At 36.4% G+C, this 20,589-nt stretch overlaps 1 protein-coding gene across 1 annotated transcript in view; it reads left to right on the top strand.

The window, feature by feature from the left end:
* Nucleotides 1–18,509, top strand: part of ORC5 (origin recognition complex subunit 5) — a 72,857-nt gene extending 54,348 nt beyond the window's left edge. Inside the window, exons 13-14 of the mRNA XM_059932877.1 lie at nt 9,102–9,214; nt 17,710–18,509. Of these exons, the coding sequence (XP_059788860.1) occupies nt 9,102–9,214; nt 17,710–17,755 (159 nt within the window). The 3' untranslated portion in view covers nt 17,756–18,509. The remainder of the gene's footprint in view (nt 1–9,101; nt 9,215–17,709) is intronic.
* Nucleotides 18,510–20,589: the final 2,080 nt, after the last annotated feature.

Raw genomic sequence — 20,589 nt, 5'->3', positions numbered from 1 at the left:
GTGTGTGGGGATTCGTCAGACTTCCAGCCTCTACATTATTCCTCCATTCCTGGGTCCTTAAGCAGTCTGCCTTCCTCTTTCCACCTTTCAGAGTCCTTTGGTTGCTGTTTAGGTTATTTCCAGGGTTTATAGTTGCACTTAGCAGGGAAGAACTGTAAATATGAATCTGTGCCATGTTATCTGGACCAGAAGTCCTCCTATATATTTTTTTTAAATATATTTTCTTCTGGCTAGGCTTGTTTTTAGTATTTGTTTATGAAATATGTTTTAGGGTTATTTTAGCTCAATTGGATGAAAAGCTTTCTGTAAACTGAACAGTGCTAAAAAAGATTTCAAAATATTCAAATATATTTTGCCATTATTTAGAGAGCTTTTTCCCAACAAAGATTAAATCTTTCTAAGACATCGATTTTATAGCCTGCAAAATATTCCAGTTAATTCTTATTTGCTGGAACTAAATCACTTCCTTCATTTGGGGTCTTAACAACAGTAGTGACTCTTGTGTGCCTGTTTTCTTTGTTACTAAATCTTCGGCTGCTGCAGCAGATGAGAAAGACTGATTCCACCTCTGTCTTATGTTTGCACACGCTCACATACAAAACTGAGTCTGGTCCTGAGTACCCTTACTGTCTACAGACTTTTGCCATATTCCTACTGACCATATCAAAATATTTAGGCATTAATGCCAGCCTGCAGATGCGACCTCATCATTTTGTCATGAACATTTAACGTTGGGCAAGGAAGTAAATTAGTATTTTCCATGATCCTATTCATCTTTGAATGCACAGTACCTAGACCAAGTCCCCAAGAGTTTCATGGATATGCAGTGGGAAATAAAAATTAGATAATTTTAAGGATTCAATAATGGAGAGGAAGGTGGGTATTCTTGTACTTACACATGTATAGAAATAATTTTCCAAAAGTTTCATATATTTTTTCCAGAATTTTTCATTTAGGCATAAATTAATATGTTTGAGATTCAAAATGTTGAACCCATAAGTTAATCTTTGTATTTGATTTTTTCAGTTTTACTCAGCATTATTTTCATAAACTGGCAAAGTACTTTTAAGTTGTTGGTATTTGTACACTGCTTTATGTAACGTTCTCCTAAATTATGTATTTGTATGTTGGTTTTGTTCATACGGTAAGTTCAAGGAGTAAAAGATCTCTGAAATTAGTGTTATTTAATGTGAAAAATCACATTACAATTTAATTGTTTTCACTTTGGTTTAGATTTTTTGTGTATTAGCTTCTCCTAAATGAGACCCTACCCTCCCACCCCGCAACAAATTGAGCAGTCATCTTACTAATATTTTGGAAATGCTTTTTGACTGCTACATCTTAAAGTTGTACTATATCCTTTGTGTAATTTATAAGATTCATTTATCATGGAATCTTGGTAGAACTGGAAGTGATTCAAGGGACTGTCTGTTTCAACTTAACTGCCTTTGGTAATTTGCTGTAACTAATATGGTAAAAGTAATAAGACAGTGAGATACCTGAAAATATTCTTGAAATTCTAACTTAAATAGATTAAAGACAGATTTTGTATTTATGAAAAAAATGGAAGAAGAGTAAATATAGCATACAGTTTGGATTAAAGAATTGAATTAAATATGTGAGAGTATTTGAATCACAGGAAGGTAGAAGTTATAAGAAATAGTATAAGGAAATGCCAGTGGGAAAGTAAAATGTAAGTAATGTCTTATATATTAAAAGAAAAAGAACTACTAAAGAAATCTATTTTTAATAATAAAGGGAGATTAATCTGTGAGTTTCAAATGTCTATTACTAACCTACTTTAGCAAATGAATTCCTTGTAGAAAAATAGAAAGGAATGAAGTTAATGAGTATATTTTGCCATAGGAGACGGTGTCAGCTCTTTTCTATGTAACCTCCCATTCATTAAACTTTCAGACCTACTTTCTCATCATGATCCCTACCTGTTTCTAAACTGGGAAGGAAAATGAGTTTGTCCTGACTTTCAGCAGTACTCACTTTCCCCCAAAGATCCCATTATTCCCTGGCTGCTCATCCTGTTCTGTGTCTCATCCCTTCATAGTGAGGGTCTCAAGCCACTCCTCTTGTGAGAGATTAGGAGCTCAGGGCCTGCATTCTGTCATTACTAAGTGAGCCCTTCTTTAAATCTCTTTTTAATTCTCTTTTGTCTGCGTGAAGACACCTTCATCATTTTACTTTCTCTTTAGTTTGCTTCATGTATCTCATTTTGTCCTTTGACTTTTAACCTTCCCATATTCTTCTGTTTTAGATGTATCTCTCCTAAACAGTATATAGTTGGATTTATTTTTTCAGTCAACTAATCTTTGCCTTTTATTTGCAAAAGTTAGTTAACTTTTAATATAATTACTAATGTAATTTTGTTTATATCTATTATCTTGTTTTATACTTTATATTTGTCTTACCTTTTTTTGTTTCTTCTTCTTACTTTCTTTTGGAATTTTCTAGTTCAGGTTTCCCCTTCTAATTTAGAAGTACATACAATTGTTTCTGTTCTCTTAGTTGTTACTATAAATATTATAACATTCATACTTATCAAAGTCAAAATTTAGTGAGTACTTCTATTCTCTCAGATACCATAGGACCTTGGACATTTTAACTTCTATTTTGTCCACTCCCAATTTATGTATTACTGGTGTTGTGCACTTTAATCCTATTTTTAAACCCATAATATAGTATTGTTATCACCTAAACAGGCAAATTAATTTAGATTTACCATCACATTTACCAGTTTCTTCATTCTTCATTCCTTCTTGCACTTCAGACCTTCCAACTTGGATTCCTTTACTTTCACCGGGAGGTACCTTTTAGGAATTTGAGTGAATAAGGATCTTTTTTTTTAAATTTTATTTATTTACTTATTTATTTTTGGCTGTTTCGGGTCTTCATTTCTGTGCAAGGGCTTTCTCTAGTTGCGGCAAGCGGGGGCCACTCTTCATCGCGGTGCGCGGGCCTCTCACTATCATGGCCTCTCTTGTTGCAGAGCACAGGCTCCAGACGCACAGGCTCAGTAGTTGTGGCTCACGGGCTTAGTTGCTCCATGGCATGTGGGATCTTCCCAGACCAGGGCTCGAACCCCTGTCTCCTGCATTAGCAGGCAGATTCTCAACCACTGTGCCACCAGTGAAGCCCGAATAAGTATCTTTTGATAGCAAACCTCTGGTTGTTCTTAGTTTGGAAATGTGCCTTTTATTTCATTCTCAGTCTTAAACGATTGTTTTTTCTGGCCATATGTTTCAGAGTTAACAGTTACTTTCTTCAGTATGTTGAAAATACACCACTGTTTTATGTCTTTCATTGTTGTTCTTTTTTTTTTTAGAGAATACTTTATTAGTTTCTGTAATCAAACCCATGTAGATAAGACCTTACATATTTAATACAGTCTGTTACCCCTGTACAAATGGAAAAAATTATGTTTAACGTTTCTAGACCAATATGGCTGTTGATTTTGTACAATGCCAACCCAACACAGTACAACTGGGATACTTCTCCAAAGTTGACAGCAGAGCTAAAGTTTCCAAAAATTCAAATTATATATATGTGTGTGTGTGTGTGTGTGTGTGTGTGTGTGTATAGATAGATAGATAGATTTATTTATTTATATAAAAAGACCAATAGCAGTATGTTATACATCGATAGTAGCAACAGCTTTTCTAGGTTCTGCAGTCATCTGAACAAAATAATAGAGACAACCAGCACACTCCATTAAAAAAAAAAAAAAAAGGTAAAAAACAAAACCTGAGAAAACAGCAAATTCTGTTACTGTTGTGGTACCTGGCACCATTTTTTTTTTTTTTTTAATTAGCTTCTCAATTACCATCTGTCATCATTGTTCTTAAAACAGCTGTCAGTCCAGTTGCCAGTCCTGTGAAGATAATCTGTTTTTCCTTTTCTAGCTACTTTTAAGAACTTTTTATCTTTGGTGTTTAATACTTTCACTATGATGTGTCTAGGTATGGATTTCTTTTTATTTCTCCTTGTTTGGACTTATTTGGTCCTTTAATTCTGTGATTTGGTGTTTTTAATCTTTTTTTTTTTTTTTAATTTTTTTTATTTATGGCTGTTGTTGAGTCTTCGTTTCTGTGCGAGGGCCTTCTCCAATTGCGGCAAGCGGGGGCCACTCTTCATCGCGGTGCGCGGGCCTCTCACTATCGCGGCCTCTCTTGTTGCGGAGCACAGGCTCCAGACGCGCAGGCTCAGCAGTTGTGGCTCACGGGCCTAGCCGCTCCGCGGCATGTGGGATCCTCCCAGACCAGGGCTCAAACCCATGTCCCCTGCATTGGCAGGCAGACTCTCAACCGCTGCGCCACCAGGGAAGCCCCTTAATCTTTTTGAATGAATTTTCATCCATTGTCTTTTCAGATATTACTTCTGCCCTATTCTTTCCATCTCTGTTTTCCTTCTCGATCTTTGATTAGAAATATGTTAGATCTTCTCACTTGTCTTTTCTATTTTTTAACCTCTTTCATATTTTCTCTTTTTTTAACCTCTTTAGTTTGCATTCTGTATCATTTCTTCAGAAATATCCTCATATTCCTTAATTTTCTCTACATCAGGGTCTAATCTGCCATATAATTTTTAATTTGTTATATTTTTCATACAGGTTTTTTTTTGTCAATTCATTTTTTTAATCTACTTCATTTCCTGGTGAAATTGACACATTGAGTGTTTCTCCCTAAGTAATTTATATATGTGCACATTACTTTTCTTGACCTGTTCAGAAGTATTTTTTTAATTAAAATATTGTTGGTTTGTAATTATGTTAGTTTCAGGTGTAGAACATGGTGATTTAATATTTTAGGGCGTTATACTCCATTTAAAGTTATTATAAAATATTGGCTGTATTCCTTGTGCTGTACAATATATCCTGTAGTTTATTTATTTTATACATAGTAGTTTTTACCTTTTAATTCCCTACTCTTGTCCCTCGCCTCTTCTCTCTCCCCACAGGTAACCAATAGTTTGTTGTCAATATTTATAAATCTCATAAAGATATTTTAAATCTGCAGATAGTTTTATTTTTTATTTTCTAAACAAGCATGGCATATTATTCAGAAAGCTATAGGATATATATATATGTGAAACTGTTTTCAAATAAAATATAGTGAGTTTTCACTAAATGGGCTATTAGAAAAGAAACCTATTCATTAAATTTGAAATTAAAAAATAGTGCTAATACATGGTAATAATATAAATAGTAGCTCATATTATTTATTGAATACTGTGTTACAAGCACTGTGTTAAGTTGCTTTACAGATGACCTCATTTAATGAGCACAATACTATTTCACACATTTTTAACAACCAACTTAATTTTCTGTTTCCTTTAACTTAACTCCTAAACTAAGTAAGTGGGAGCACATTTATAAAAATATTGAGTAACTTGACATTTTTTTACCTTTTCATCAACTTTACTCAAAATATTACTAAGAAAATCATTAACAGAATGACAGCTGGACAACTACACCTCTACGGTGAGCACATAACTTACGCACATACCAGATTTCCAGCTTAATGGGTAAGGATCCCTTGGTCCTGTTGGCTGGAGGCACACTGACAGGTCTGTTCTCTTGAACACTCCCTTTTTTACAGATCATCCTCATTCTTTTAACACATTCTTTATTCAGGCAAGATTATAATACAACTTATTAGAAGTTAGCTCTCTCAGCTATGATCGCATTTTAGTCATACTTTTCATAAGTTTTGGAGTTGTAGTTAGGAGACCTAAATCCTAGTCAAGTAAGTTTCTGTCATTATCTAGTCACTTCGGACAAGTCACTGAACAGCTCGATTTCTACATTGGTTAAGTTAATTATCTGAATATAGCAATTTTTTTAATGCTGAGGTTGGCATACGTTTTCAGTAAAAGGCCCACATAGTAAATATTTTAGGCTTTGCAGTCCAAGAGGCAAAATGGAGGATAGGATATAAGTATGTGTATAATTAAGAGAGAAAACTCTTGTCTCACTCCACCTTGTTTGCCTATGATGGGGTCATCCCATTTTGTGGGCATGTTTTTCACTCATTTGCCATCAGCTGAAGACATTCTTGGGACAAAGAGGGAAGGGGCTTGGCAGGCAGGACAGGCAGAGTGACCACTGTGGTCAGTTTCACTCTTTGCCACAGTGGCATTTGTGTCCCTGTGCCCTCTTCTTTCCCCCTGAAGAATCCAGCTTTCTCATCAAATTTCAAAGGATTAGTAGTATACAGACCACATTCTGTGATATCCCCCCCTTAAAAAAAAATCAGAAAATACTAGAGGAACTTTATGAGTTGAAAATTAAAGAAGAATTCTAAAATAGCTTGGGGGCCAAAGAAAAAATTAAAATGGAAATTAGAGTATAAAACTATTTCCAAGGTAATAGAGTAAAACAATAGAATGAAAAAATATTATAATTCATATCTTTTTTCCATCTTTTTCAAGTGTTTTCTCGAATGTCTACACCTCAGTGGGGATTAATTTTTTTTTTTAGCCGCACCCCACGGCATGTGTGACATTAGTTCCCCCACCAGGGATCAAACCCATGCCCCCTGCATTGGTAGTATAGAGTCTTAACCACTGGACCACCAGGGCAGTCCTCAAAATATTATAATTCAGTTCAATAAAAGGCAAGAAAGGAATAAGAAAGACACATAAAAGAAGGAGAAATAGAAAGCTTGACATAATGGTAGAAATAAAATTTTAGAATATCTTTACAGTGAAAGCAAATGGAGTATATAGTCCAGCCAAAAGGACTGTTGTTAGACTGACTATAAAAAGAAAGTCACACTATATGTTGTTTATGTGAGCACTATCTAAAGTTAAGAAAATACAAAACCTGAAAGTAAAATGACGAAAAGTACATAGGAAAAAAGATTAGCACCTAAAAGAATGCTGATATAGGTATATTAATATTAGAAAAAAAAAACACACTTTAAGGCAAAGCCATTACTTTTGAAAAAAAGGACCATTAGATAATAATGAAAAGGTTTAATTTGCCAGCAAAACATGATAATTTTAAATGTATGCACCAAATAACAGATTCAGAAATATAAAGCAAAAACTAACAATTACAGAGGAAAAGGACAAACTTCTTATTATAAGGGGAGAATTTTGGTACCTCTCTCAAGTAGATAAAAAAAATGATGTTTATAAGATTTCAACAACACAAACAAGCTTGATCTAATAAATATATGTAGAATAGAGAGTGTAACAGCTTCAAAATACATATTCTTTTCAACACATAGAACATCTATAAAAAATGTTTAGGGACTTCCCTGGTGGTGCAGTAGTTAAGAATCCGCCTGCCAGTGCAGGGGACATGGGTTCAAGCCCTGGTCCAAGAAGATCCCACATGCCGCGGAGCAACTAAGCCCGTGCACCACAACTACTGAGCCTTTGCTCTAGAGCCCACGAACCATGACTACTGAAGCCCAGGCACCTAGAGTCCGTGCTCCGCAACAAGAGAAGCCACCGCAATGAGAAGCCTGCTCACTGCAATGAAGAGTAGCCCCCGCTTGCAGCAACTAGAGAAAGCCTGTGCGCTACAACGAAGACCCAGTGCAGCCAAAAATAAATAAATAAATTTATTTAAAGAAAAAATGTTTCAAGACATAATCTAATTTGTAATATTAGAAATTAAAGTCTTAGCCTTTTGAATGCAGAGCTTCATATTTCAATGTATTGATACAAAATGTTTTTCTAATTGAAAAAATGTTTTATATTTGCTAAATGTAGTATTTTCTATACATAAAATACTGTGGTAATCTATCCATATGTTCATTTAAAAAATTGTTAATAAAGTAATGACAGCTGACTGAACACTGCATAACAGTTTTCCCTTTGAAATTGTAATGGGAGGGAGTTCCCTGGTGGTCTCTGGTTAGGATTTGGCACTTTCACTGCTGTGCCTGGGTTCGATCCCTGGTCAGGGAACTGAGATTCTGCAAGCTGCGTGGTGCAGCCAAAACAAAAATAATAATAATAAAATAAAAAATAAAATTGTAATGGGAAACATAGTGGAGTCTTTGCAGCATAATACGGTGAGCAAGGACTCTAGGTTTGAATTCTTGCTAAGCCACCTCCAGTTCTGGGATCCGAGGAAAGTTACTTAACATCTCTAAGGCTCGTTTATAAAATGAGTACAATAGCTTCCACCTTGTAGGGTCAAGAGGAATAAATGAGATGCTGTGTATAGGTACTTGGTACCAAGCAAATCACTACTACTATTACTGTTTTTATTACTCAGAATGTTTACTGCATCTCAAGGTATTGATCTCAAGTTAAGTGAGCATTTTTTTATTCCTAAGACACATGATTAGGTATTACGGATACTATAACTCTTATCCCTTATATTGCCACAGACAGTTACAGGTCACCAAGTCTCCAGATCTTGCCATTGCTGGCTTCTTTTTTCTGTTGGCCTGCAGGAGATGAGAATAAAAAATTGGGAGAAGAGAATGGGCTACTCAAAGAATTTCAGCTCTTGGGTCAGCTTGCTTTCTTGGGTTTCAGAGCATTTAACACTTTTGTTGGCCTTATGCATGTGAAGTTATTTTGATTTTGACCTGTCAAAATACACTTTTGCTTTTGCCAGTATTAATCCACCCGGTGTTTTCCTGACTACCTAGTTGGTGATCAGTTTTAAAAGAAGACTAAGTCCCGGTCTGAAGGATGTATTTCTTATCTCATCTAACCAGCTACCCAACTCTGAAAAAGGCCCACTTTCACATTTTAGCTGCGCAATTCTCAAGGGAGTACAGATTTGCTATTCTGAGCTATTTAGATAGAAACTTCATAAATTTTTTATGGAGAGAAGGAATGTCCTTTGTTTATAGTTTTTAAAGGTTAGCAGTCATGTGTGTGTCATTAAATGAAATAAATTTATCTCTAGTGGAGTCCTTAAAGGTTGATCATTGGTTTAACTAAGACTTTAAGCATATGTACAAATTTGTATATACAGATTTCGAAGTAGTCATATTCTTCGCAGATGTTCTTCTGAATTCAGTTATATATCTTTATCAAAGTATAAAATGTTTCAGAAACAAGGGCATCATGTAATCTGATTAAACCATTTTCTCATAAAAATGCTTTCTTATTTTTAGATTACCTCTTTAGTGACTCTTCAGCTATTAACCCTGGTTGGCCATGATGATCAGCTTGATGGACCAAAATACAAATGCACAGTATCTCTAGACTTCATCAGAGCTATTGCTAGGTAAGTGTAGAATAATTGTTAAATGTCTTGAATTATGTAAATGATACACTAAATATAAAAATTAATCTTCTTTCTAGTGTAATGTCATTAGTCATTTAAGCAAGAAAAGGTCATTTTAGTGCCAAGAATGCATAAGTTTCACTGTAGAATGAACCCGCTCATCAAATTTACAAATGACATAAAATTGGGAGAATTAGCTAACATGTTATATAGCAAAAAATCAAGATTCTGAGAGACCTTATCAGACTGGAATAATGGTCACATAGTAGCAAGGTAAGATTTAATGGGCAGTTGACTACAAAAAACTAGTATGTACTGTAGTGTATACAGAAGTCGAAATACAATTACACATGAAACTTATATAATGTTATAAACCATTGTTACCTCAATTAAAAAAACAAAAAACCTCATAGGTACTAAAACAAGATGGAAGAGACCTGGCTTAAGTTCTAAGTATTTTAGATGACTACAGGGTTTTAAAAGTCTTGGTGTCTTGTTCAAGGGATATAATAGGTCTTCTATGTGTTGCCATAGGCAGATCAAATGTGGTATGCTATGCTGTGCTTGGAGTTTTAAAAGGGGGCATTAATGAATGGGTACATGCTGAGGGGGCAGGAGGAGAGTAGTAGAATGAGGAACCATGTCACATCCCTGAGTGAGGGGCAAGGTATGAGAGAAAAGGCTTAGGAAGGATATGGTAACGACCTCTAGATTTCAGAGGCTGTCATGTGCAAAATGGATGAAACTAATTCTCGATAATTCTAGAGCATTAGAAATTCAAGGGAAGAAAGTATGTCTGTCAAAATGAAAGCTATCTAAAAATGTAACGCGTTTCCTCATGAAGAGGTGTACTTGCTGTTAGGCAAAATGTGATAGCCATTGGTTGCAACTGGATAACAGTTTGTCAGGACTTGTAGTAGAAGAGGTAGTGTGTGGGTAGTCTGGTAGGTGGAACAAGACAAGCCATAATGCAGTGTCTTCCCAACCTTTTTGAATATGATGATTCCATTTTAAAATCCTTTTAAAATTAATCATGGAAGTATTTATGTATATTTCAAAATTAATAATATATAGGCATGGAACATTATTCAGCCTAAAACCAGTGCTTGACATAGGTATGGATTTGCAGATCTCCTCTAATGAATTTTACAGTTTCTTGAAGTTTCTGAAGTCCACAGGTTGGCAGCCTCTGCCCCGAAGTCTCTTCTGAATTAAAAGTTCTGTGATACTATGAAGCAGGTATTGAGACATTTTGATGACATGTAGACTCTGAAACTTGAAATGAGGGTTTTGAAATGTGTTGTTAGGATAAAACTGGGCAAACTTTTACACTGAGGAAATTGAGCAGAAACCTTTTTGGAGTTCATTCCACATGACCATAAAGCAGGAACGTTCTGTTTCTAAACAATGGTATTTAAAACTCTGTATCCTAAGAGCCTCTGTCAAAGGCATAACTTTTGAATGCTGAATGTTTACTTCAGGGATTTTGTCATGACTGTGTATGTGTTGAGTTGTGCCCCATCATAATCATGTACAGGACAGGTTTGTGAGTGCCCCATATGATGAATATGCAGTGAACCGAACTGAACTGTGTGTTGCTTAATCCACAGCATCACTGATAATAAACACATCCAGAGAAGTGCACTTCCATTTACCACCTCAGAAGGGAGCAGGAATTGTAGACCTGGAATTTTGCCGTAGAACTTGGGAACACTAACTTGCTTTGTTACATGTGTTTACTCTTTCTTACTTTCCATGGGCAGTGTCCAAAGAATAGTCACCTCCCTCTTTCCACATCTGCCCTCATCCCCCCTCCCATCCCAGTGATGTTTTTGTACTTCTTTTCTGATGATTTAACCTGCCATTTTTTCCCTCCCTCCCCCATCCTTCTCTCTTTCCCTAATATTCTTCGTCACTGCCTTAATGAAAACCTGATTCCTACCTGGAGATACTACTTTCCCTAGAGTTATCTCTAGTGGTAGCTTCTTACTTTCTCAAACCCCAGTCCCTCAGGGTTGGATGCTCGTTAAGTGCTCTCCTTTTTTCTTGTTGCCATTTCTAGATTGTTACTTTCCCCCAGTTTCTTGTGAAAATGTGGGTTTGTTTGAGACTCTTGCAATCTGGCTCTATTTTCCTCTTCTCCTTATGACTGATTATCTTCTACCAGCCTCCCAGCCATTCCACCTCATGTATTGAACAGTAGAGCACGTGGTTCATAGGTTTCTTTTCAACCTAGATTCTCGACTATTCAAACCACAAGTCCTAATGTCTGTATTTGCTCTGTTCAGCATTCACTGTTTCACAGAACTAAATCGAGACTATCAGTTGAGAACTTCTTCAGCTACCTACATTGGTGCCCATCTTCTCTTTCCTTTATCAGTAGGTTGGGATCCTCTTACTGTCTAAGGTGGCTTCTTCCACTTCTGCTCTGAATTCCATCTCCTCCCTTTCCCCAGAACCTTTTGCAGTCCTCAGACTCTCTGTTCTGTTCTTTCAGGCACCCAACACGGTTGACCTCTCTCTCTCTCTCTCTCTCTGTGTCTCTCAAAACTCTCTTCTCCTACAGCCCATGATTCCAGTCTTCTGGTTTTCATATTTATTCTTTGGCTGTTTCTTCTAAAGCTCATTTGCCAGCATATCCTATCCACCTGACCTTTAAATGTAGCTGGTCCTTGAGTGCTTTTTTCTTTTCATATTATATTTTTTCCTAGGTAATTTTAGCTTTACCCCTGCTTCAACATCTATCTGTGCACTGATCTTACTCCCCAGTTTTTAAAGGCCAGACCTTTTTTCTAATATTCTTGACCTTTATTGGATGTTTCCCACCTATATCAATGTATTTCCAAAACTGAACTCAGGAATTCCTACCTCTACTTCTGCCTGCCAACAAAAAAGGAGTGATGCAGCTTTCCTCCAGGGTTCCCTGGTTCAGTGACTAGCACTGCAGTCTGCCATGTTACACAGGCCTGAAACCTGGGAGTTATTTTTGACATTTCTCACTCCCACACTCCCAGTATCCAAGCATTAGTCCTTTTGAGCCTGTTGAGTCCCTCCTATTGTATCTCAAATTCATTCACTTTTGTCATTTGTTCTGTTAGCCCTCTAGACCAGGCCACCATCATCTCTTCTCTGGTAGCTTCCTAATTGGTCTTCTGTCTACTCTTATTCCCTTGTAATTTGTTGTCCACACTATTGCCAGAATGATCTTATAAAAATTTAATATCACCTTCCTACTTAAAAGTCTTTAATATCAATAGTTTCCCGTAACTCTTAGGATAAAAGACAGAATGTTTAAAATAGCCGGCGAGGCCCCAGTGACCTGGCCCCGGCCTTTATGCCCAGCCACACCTGCCATGCACATCTTCTCCCCTAGGTATTTGCACTTTAACCACTCTGGCTGTTTTCAGTTCTTCATATACACCATTCATTGCATATGCAGCACTTCCCAACTCCTCCTCTCCTTTATCTAGCTAACTGCTGCGTAACCTTTAGATTTCAGTTTAAATGTCTCTTCCTTGAAGAAGCCATCTCAAACATACAATGACCTCCCATCGCTCACGCCTGCACACACACACTATAAACAGTTATACAGGTCCCCTTATCTTCTCAGACTTACCATTATTTTACGTAAATAATTAATTCAGTAATTAGAACTTCCTCCCTACAGTATAAGTCCATGAAACTCAGAGCAGAGACTGTGTCAGTCATTGCCTTACTCAAACCCAGCACAAGACTTTAAACTTAATATATGCCAAATGTCCAAAGTATTGCATGTTTTTTAAAAATCACGATTAGCAGTAAAATTTCAGATGAAAGGGAACAATTGTAGTCTTGACTCTGGGGGCAGCAAGAAGAAGGGAGGTACTAAGGAGGCAGAGTTTCATTCCAAATTGAGGTTTGGTGGAGATCGGAGATCCCGAGGATAGTTAACAAAGATGAAGTAGGTAGCCCTAGTTCCAGACACCCGTGGCAGAGAATGAACAATTAGATCACAGGACACAACCTAAATAGCCAAAGTAAGGGGATGGATCAGTTATTTATTATATATTCTTACAAAAAAACCATTGTGTGGTTATTTAAAATCATAATTTTGAAGGATAAAAACACAGGAAAATACTCATGATACAAGCGTAAGTGGATAAAACAGTGATATTAAAAGTTGTATATTATACCAGAAAGGCAGAAAAACCTAAGGCAAGGGAGTAATGGTCAAAATTGTCAGTTGCTGCCAAGAAATCAGGCCGAGTCTATGCAATTTAATGGTAAAGCAGTCATTTGTAACTTTATCAAGAACACTTTCAGGGATACAGTGGGGTGGAAGTCAGGTTATAGGGCATTTAAGTAGTATTTATAAGAAAGTTGATGCAGCAAATAGAATGCTTTTTATTCACTTAAGATTTATTGTGTTGTCCATTATAATCCCTATGCTAGGTTTTGGGGATATAGCAAGAAGTATAACAGATTTGTATCCTATCCTCATGTGCCTACATTCTAGAATATTTTTGCTATAAAGAGGAAGAGAGGATTATTACCTACTAAACAGTTTGTGGGGTTGTGAGCAGGTAATTATTTTTTAAAGATTTGAGCATATTTAAATGCTGATAGGAAAGAACTCATAGAGAAGGAGAGTTAATGATACAAAAGAGAGGTATTAATTTAAAACACAAAGTCCTTGAAAAGGTGTAGAACATGGGATTTAGAAACATTAAAGAAATAGGCCTAGATGAGAGAGGGGAATCCCTTTGCATTATAACAAGAGGAAAAGATGGATTCAGATGGAGCTGAATTGGGAGATTTGGTGGCAAGAAGTTGAAGGAGGTCTGATCTGACGTCTTCTGTTTTGCCTGTAAAGGAGGAGGCAATATTGAGACTAAGGACAGAAGTACTAGCAGTTTGAGAGGAATATGGATATTGAAATAGCTGCTGTGGGGAATGGGAGAAAGTGCTGACAAGGAAAGCAACTTGATGCTAGTGTTGAGGGCCCAATTGAGGTTCTTGACCTTGAATTTACAGTGGCAGCAATCTGTGAAACTTGTGATCTTCTCCAACAGCATTCCATATGCCAGGTACTGGGACAGCAAAGGGCTGTAATTGAAATCACATAGGATTGGGGTTTTGCCAGGTGAATTCAGTGGATGCTAGCAAATGAATGCTTGAAGTGACAAACCATGGAGTCTAAGCTAGGAAGGGAAGGAAGGAAGTAAAGCCAGTAGAGGGCTAATAGTTCAGTGCCTGGCACATAATACTCAGTAATTATTTGTAGATCAGGAGAAAGCAAAGAGAGGTTTGTGAACTAGTTGTCTCCTCTGGAGGTAAGAGAGAGGGATAGTGTGCAGTGAAGTCACTAAAGCTGAGGCAGATCTTGGGATGGAGAGGAAGACTGAACTGGGTGCTGCATTATTAGCTGACTAAGAGGTGGTGACAGGGGGATAAAGGGTGGCTAGTGGAATGGTCTGAGACTCAGAGGAGCAGAGCTTTTTGCACAGGGACACCAAGCCCACCTGACAGGACTGCCTGGGCTACAGTAGAGTCTAACCTCATTGGAAAGATCTGAAGAAGAGGCTTGGTCCTTCAGGGGGAGCCAACGTTCAGTTAAGCCTGGAAGAGAAAAAAAACCATGCATTCATGGAAGAGGTAGAGGACATAGAGAATGTTCTTGACCGAGGAACAGTGGAAAGATTTGGACAGAGAAGCAGTAGGAGGCTGGTTCCAGAAAGGAGTACAGAATATGGAGGTGTAGAGTATGGGAGAGGACAGATGCCAAGAAGCGTATTAAATATTGTCCCTGGGTTGTTCTTAATGTTAACGGTAGTTAAAGTTTCTAATTTTTTCCCTCCACAGTCAGTGGGTAGATGCTACAAAATAACTTAGATTGCAACTTAAAGTTGTATGATTGCAAATTGTCGGAAGGACCAAGCTAAAAATGAATAACTCAAACTGCCTACAAAAGTAAAAGGAAATAAAATAGTATCCCATGAGAAAAAAGTATTTCAATGTAGTAAAAGCATCAACAAAGTGAAATAAAAGGATAAAGGCAAAATTAAATCCTTAGATATATGCCATGTAATTAACTCGTATTAAAGTATTCTAAATTCTGATTTAAGAATTACTCCTAGGCAGAGTGCCACCAACATTATTTTTGTTTATCCTATTTCTTTCTAGATGCTTACTTTAGAAAATAATTATTTGTGTTCTATGAGAGAGAGAATCTCCTGTAGTATTTAAAAACTATCTTTGGGATGTGTGATTTAAGTTTTGATGTTGCCCTGTGGTTATTCTATCAAATTCTGCTGTGTCTTAAAATAATATATGTGGGGATCAGTTGGGTAAGTCACCTGTTTATACTGGGGGGTGGAGGGATGATAGAGAAAGGTAGTCATACATCTTGGGCAGTAAATGTTTCTTAGAGGAATGATCTTACATATTCATTTCACAATTAATTTAGTTTTTTTTAAAGTCCAGAAATCTTAACTGTATGATTCAGTTTGCTTGAGTGCTTCCCAGTGGCAAAGCAGAGAAATGGAATGTAGTGAACCTTTTATAAATGCTTAGTGTTTTAAGTGTTTAAGTGTTTTTAGTGTAAATTGCTTAGTGTTTTTAAGTCAGTCCATTCATTCTAAAAAGAAAAATTTATTGCATAAACTATGCTGCAGTGTTAAATAGATTATTAGATAAGATGAAGGAGTCCTACCACTAACAAATCACAGTATTTTCATTTGTTTATGTTCTAGTACTAGTCCATTATACAAACATTTCTCTGTAGCTATCACAACATAGTTGCAATTCTCTTTTCTCCTTACCTCTCTTAATATTGTAGTTATGGCTTCACATTGATCATTTTGTATGGCTTTGTAATAGTCTATCAAATAATGCCTTCTAGTCCCATAGTGTGGGAATTTTAATTGTTTTCATCTTAGCTTCTTCTAAACTTTTTCTTTTCCACTCAGTGCAAAAAAAAAAAAAAAAGAAAGAAAAAAATCCAAAAGACAATAAAACTTAACATTAGGTTCACTTTACCTTGTCACTTTAGGTTTATAACCTTAAGACCCAACATCATTGTGGGGAGATGTGCCTGGAGAGATATACAAATTCAACCTTCCTTTTTGCCTATGATTAAAAATAGCCTACTATCTCTGTTTCCTTCTAAAATCCTCTAAAAAAGATCTTTTCAACCAATCATGAAAAATCTTTTCATGATTTTTTTTAAAATGGTTTGTTAGTGGTACCTTGTTACTAGTAAGTTTGGTGGGGCTCTAGAGTTGAATGAAAGAAAAGCACATAAAAATAAACAGCTTTATGATATAATAACCATACCTTTTGTGTCTTTATGCCTGAGATAAGTTTTTATTTTAGTAACTATTTTTAGTTGTTTTATTACTGCTAATGATAACAGAATTGTTTTGGCAGTGTTTTTATACAATTTGGAAAGTTTTAGTGTTCTTCAGAGAGACACTATTGTAATGAAACAATTAAAGTACTCTTCATTCCATCATTAGGTACCACAATAGCCATAGCATCTCATTTGAGCTATTTTAAAATGTGTTTTCATAAGCAGTATCTATAGTTCCCCATTCCAGATTTTTTAAAATATTTGATATGTCAGTCATTTGCTTAGAAACTTTTTTAGAAAGTGTATTACAAAATGATAGACAAAAACACTAATTGATGATGGTTTAATAAATAAGAGCATGCAATTAGTGCATCTTTAAAGGCTGTTCTCACATGGATGATTATTTTTGCAGAATTGAATACTTTAAGGCTTTAATTTTATACTTATTGCTAGATCATTATATCTAATTATTTTGACCATTTATTCAAATAATAAACCTCCAAGTCTGAATATTTATAGTGAAGAATGAGTTTAGAGAAAGGAAAATAATTATATGTCTCTGTCTCCTGCTATTTTATTCTGCCTGCTATCAGAGTACAAAAATATACATTTACATCGTCTGTTTGTTGTATCGTATTCTTGTATCATACAGATTTAGTTACAATACACACACAGGTCAGCCAGTGTTAAAAGACTGAAAAGAATGAAAACTACAAATGAGGACAGATGAGCTATGCATTATGTAATGATAAAACAGGTGTTTTGGAAGATAAACAATGTTCAAAAGCAAAGAAGATTTAAATACTTCTGCATCTCTAATTACTTTATTCTGGTTATTAGACAAAAAGCAAATAGCTTTCAGATGAAATCCAAACTTTCTGTAGTATAATACAGAAATACAGAATGTTGGATAATTCTAACTTCGTTTCCTTTTTTTAGAAAAGCAAACTTTATGCATTGGGGAAAAAAAACTTTTTAAAGAAACTCTGTTCCTAGTGACATTTAAAAAAATAATGTCAATTCTATCATGATGCTTTTGACAGTATCTTAGGATTGTTTAGCAGTAGTTGTGAATTATTTTGCATGTGATTCTCAGAATCATACATACAAAGCTGAGCAGTCTAGGCGGTGAGGATGCTAACATACTATCTGTTTTTGTTTATAGGACGGTGAACTTTGACATAATAAAATACTTGTATGATTTCTTGTGAAAACAAGCTTCAAAGCCATATGGACACTGTGACAATGACTAAGCCAAGCTGTGTTCATCCAACTACTCAGTTGGCCAGGGAGAGGAGTTCTTTGGCTCTATTGGATTTGTCCAGACAGGTGCTGGCCCAGCATGGAATCTGATGAAAATACTCTGATTGGTCTGGGTGAATGTGAGCAGAAGACTATTTACCAGGGACCCTGGAGTATTTGGAAGGAACGTGTTAATTATAAACAGCAGGGTTTGAGCACAATCTGTTCTACTCTTAATGATGTTATCTTAACACTGAAATTGCCTGAAACCCATTTACTTAGGACTACATTTTACTCTGTGAACTATCCCCTGCACCTTGAATGTGCCAGCAGCCCTTGTATATAAGCCCAGTCTTTTCACTTCCTCTCCACAGGAGCCTCTGCAGTTGCTTGCCAAAGCAGATTTTCCTAAGGCCACCACTTTAAAAAATCATAGTTGCAAAATATAGTAAGTAGAATTTTTTTTTTTTTTAAGATCCAAGTTTGTATATGCTTATCTTTCACCCTGATTTTCTCAAAAGGCAAGGTAGTTTGATCAGATATAGGGCAGCTTTCCACCTCTAAGCCTACTTGATAACTGCAGTATGCTTAGGTGAGGTTTATCTGGTCACTTTTGCAATTAACTACCCAACATAGCTTTTTAATCTGCATGATGGTTTTCTTTCCTTTTTTTAGTCATTGGCCTTTACTAGTTCTACAATAAAATTTTTTCCTGTTATATCAGTTATGAACCTTGGGTCTGATTTTCTTGTCTATTCATATTTTTTAAGACGTTTTCTGTTAGCATGTAAATGCTTGAAAATTATTTTGAGCAGATTTAAAGTGCTTAATTACGGAGCCTAGTTTAAATTTCAGTTGCATTTTATTCTTTCATTCTTTTTTTGAAGAAGAATTCTCACAATAGGCACCCCCAAATAGGAAGCCTTTTAATGTAGTGACTGACACTTTCTGGATCAAAGAAAACGAGTGGTTGTCTACTTGCATTTATTTAGAGGTACTGAGTAGGGGGAGAAGGAATGAAATTCCTTTGTGTCTGCCTACCCAAGATAGCATGGAGCACCCTCACCCTGTGTCTCTTGTCCCATGGAAGATGGTGAAATTTTGTGTTCCACAGATGTTTGTAGAAGCCAGGACCAGGGAAAAGCCATGTGCACTGCAAATTCAGGCTTAGGCTTCCTGCACGTAGAAATCTGTGTATCATTCAAGTAGAAGGCAGTTTGAGTAGCTGATTCAAGGAAGAGTAATGCCACTTCGGGGATTTTCAGCCCCTCATAGTTTGCTATAAAGTGGCAGGTCTGCTGTGCAGCTTTCTTGGATAGCCTGGGACCAATCTGCATTTTGAGGGAAGAACTCTGGAATATGAGGGGGGACAGAGATTGTCAAATAGGGAACTGGGGAAGACAGAACGGAGGCAAGGTTTCCTGTATGTGACTCTCCCTGCCTTCTCACTGCTGGCCACCTGTCCCCCGCCCAGCACCTTGCTTAGCTTGTACTGCCCCACACTGTGCCACCAGCCGTATGTATGGCTTCCCTGCAAAACACCTTGTAACCAGATTTTCCCTGCCTCTGACTGGGCCATGAGAACTTTATGTTTTGTAATTTACTTACTAATGGGTTGCTAAATGACTCACTAACTAACTTGATTAATTTACTTAAACGAAGACTAACAGAGCTTAATGTGGATATTAGCATTTTAATAAGGGTCATCTGCAAATGAATTTTCTAATTGGAAGATACAAATCTCCAGTTAGAGGAGGGAATCTAATGATGAGAATGATGCTGGCTGGTGGGCCAGATATTTCTGTTAAGAGAGGAAGTGCCTAAATTATATTAAGCATCTATTCTACCTAGATCTAAAAATGATTTAGGTGGTAGAAGAACAAAGTTACCAGGCTGTGGGATTTTAGATTTTTTATACGTGGTTGATCCTCCATTTTAAAAATGTCTTCTTTCCATTACCATGACTCATATACATAGTAAGGTGGAGACCTTATTCCCCCTCTTATTTTCAAGTCAGTTTCAATCCCTGAATCAGCCTTCATTGCTGAAACAGTTCCTTTTCAGTAACTCTGGAAGGGATTCTGATCCAACAAGTCTCTTTTCATTAAGCCCTAAAAAGTCAAAAAGGAGTCAAGTCTCTAGGGCAGCAGTTAAGAGCTGGGGCTCTTGAGTCAGACTACCTTTGTCAAATACCAGCTGTATCTCTAGGAGCTGTGTGATGTTAGATAAATTATTGAATCTCTCTGTGTCTCTTGTTTTCTCACCTATACAATGGAAAGTAGAACTTCCCTCATGCAGCTGTTTAGAGAATTAATAAATAAGTTGATATATTTAAGGTGGTAGATCTCAACTGGAGGCAGTTTTGCCCGCCAGAGAATATTTAGCAATTTCTGGAGACATTTCTGGTTGTCACAACTGGGTGTGGGGTAGGGGAGGGTAGAGACCTAGGATGCTCCTAACCATCCTAAATGCATGTCCCACAACAGAATTATCTGGTCCAAAGTATCAGTAGTGCCAAGGTTGAGAAACCCCGATCTAAGTAAGGTACTTGCCACTTTGTAAGTGCTCAATAAATGTTAGCTATTACTATTATCATGAAATATTTGTGACCTCAAAAGGAGTTAAGTGACAGAATGTGACAACATTCCAACTAAATAGAGAAGAGGTACTCATACCTAATCCTATCTAGGAAACTTATTTCTTGTTAAAAATTTTTGAATTATTCAAATGGATGCAATACCTTGGATTTTTATTTTTAGAATTGAAGGATTTTCTACTGGGTTCTAATTCACATGTAGGTTTC

The sequence above is a fragment of the Balaenoptera ricei genome, chromosome 9 (assembly GCF_028023285.1).
Source record: "Balaenoptera ricei isolate mBalRic1 chromosome 9, mBalRic1.hap2, whole genome shotgun sequence".
Classification (NCBI taxonomy): domain Eukaryota; kingdom Metazoa; phylum Chordata; class Mammalia; order Artiodactyla; family Balaenopteridae; genus Balaenoptera; species Balaenoptera ricei.
This window is presented reverse-complemented; position numbering and strand designations above follow the sequence as displayed.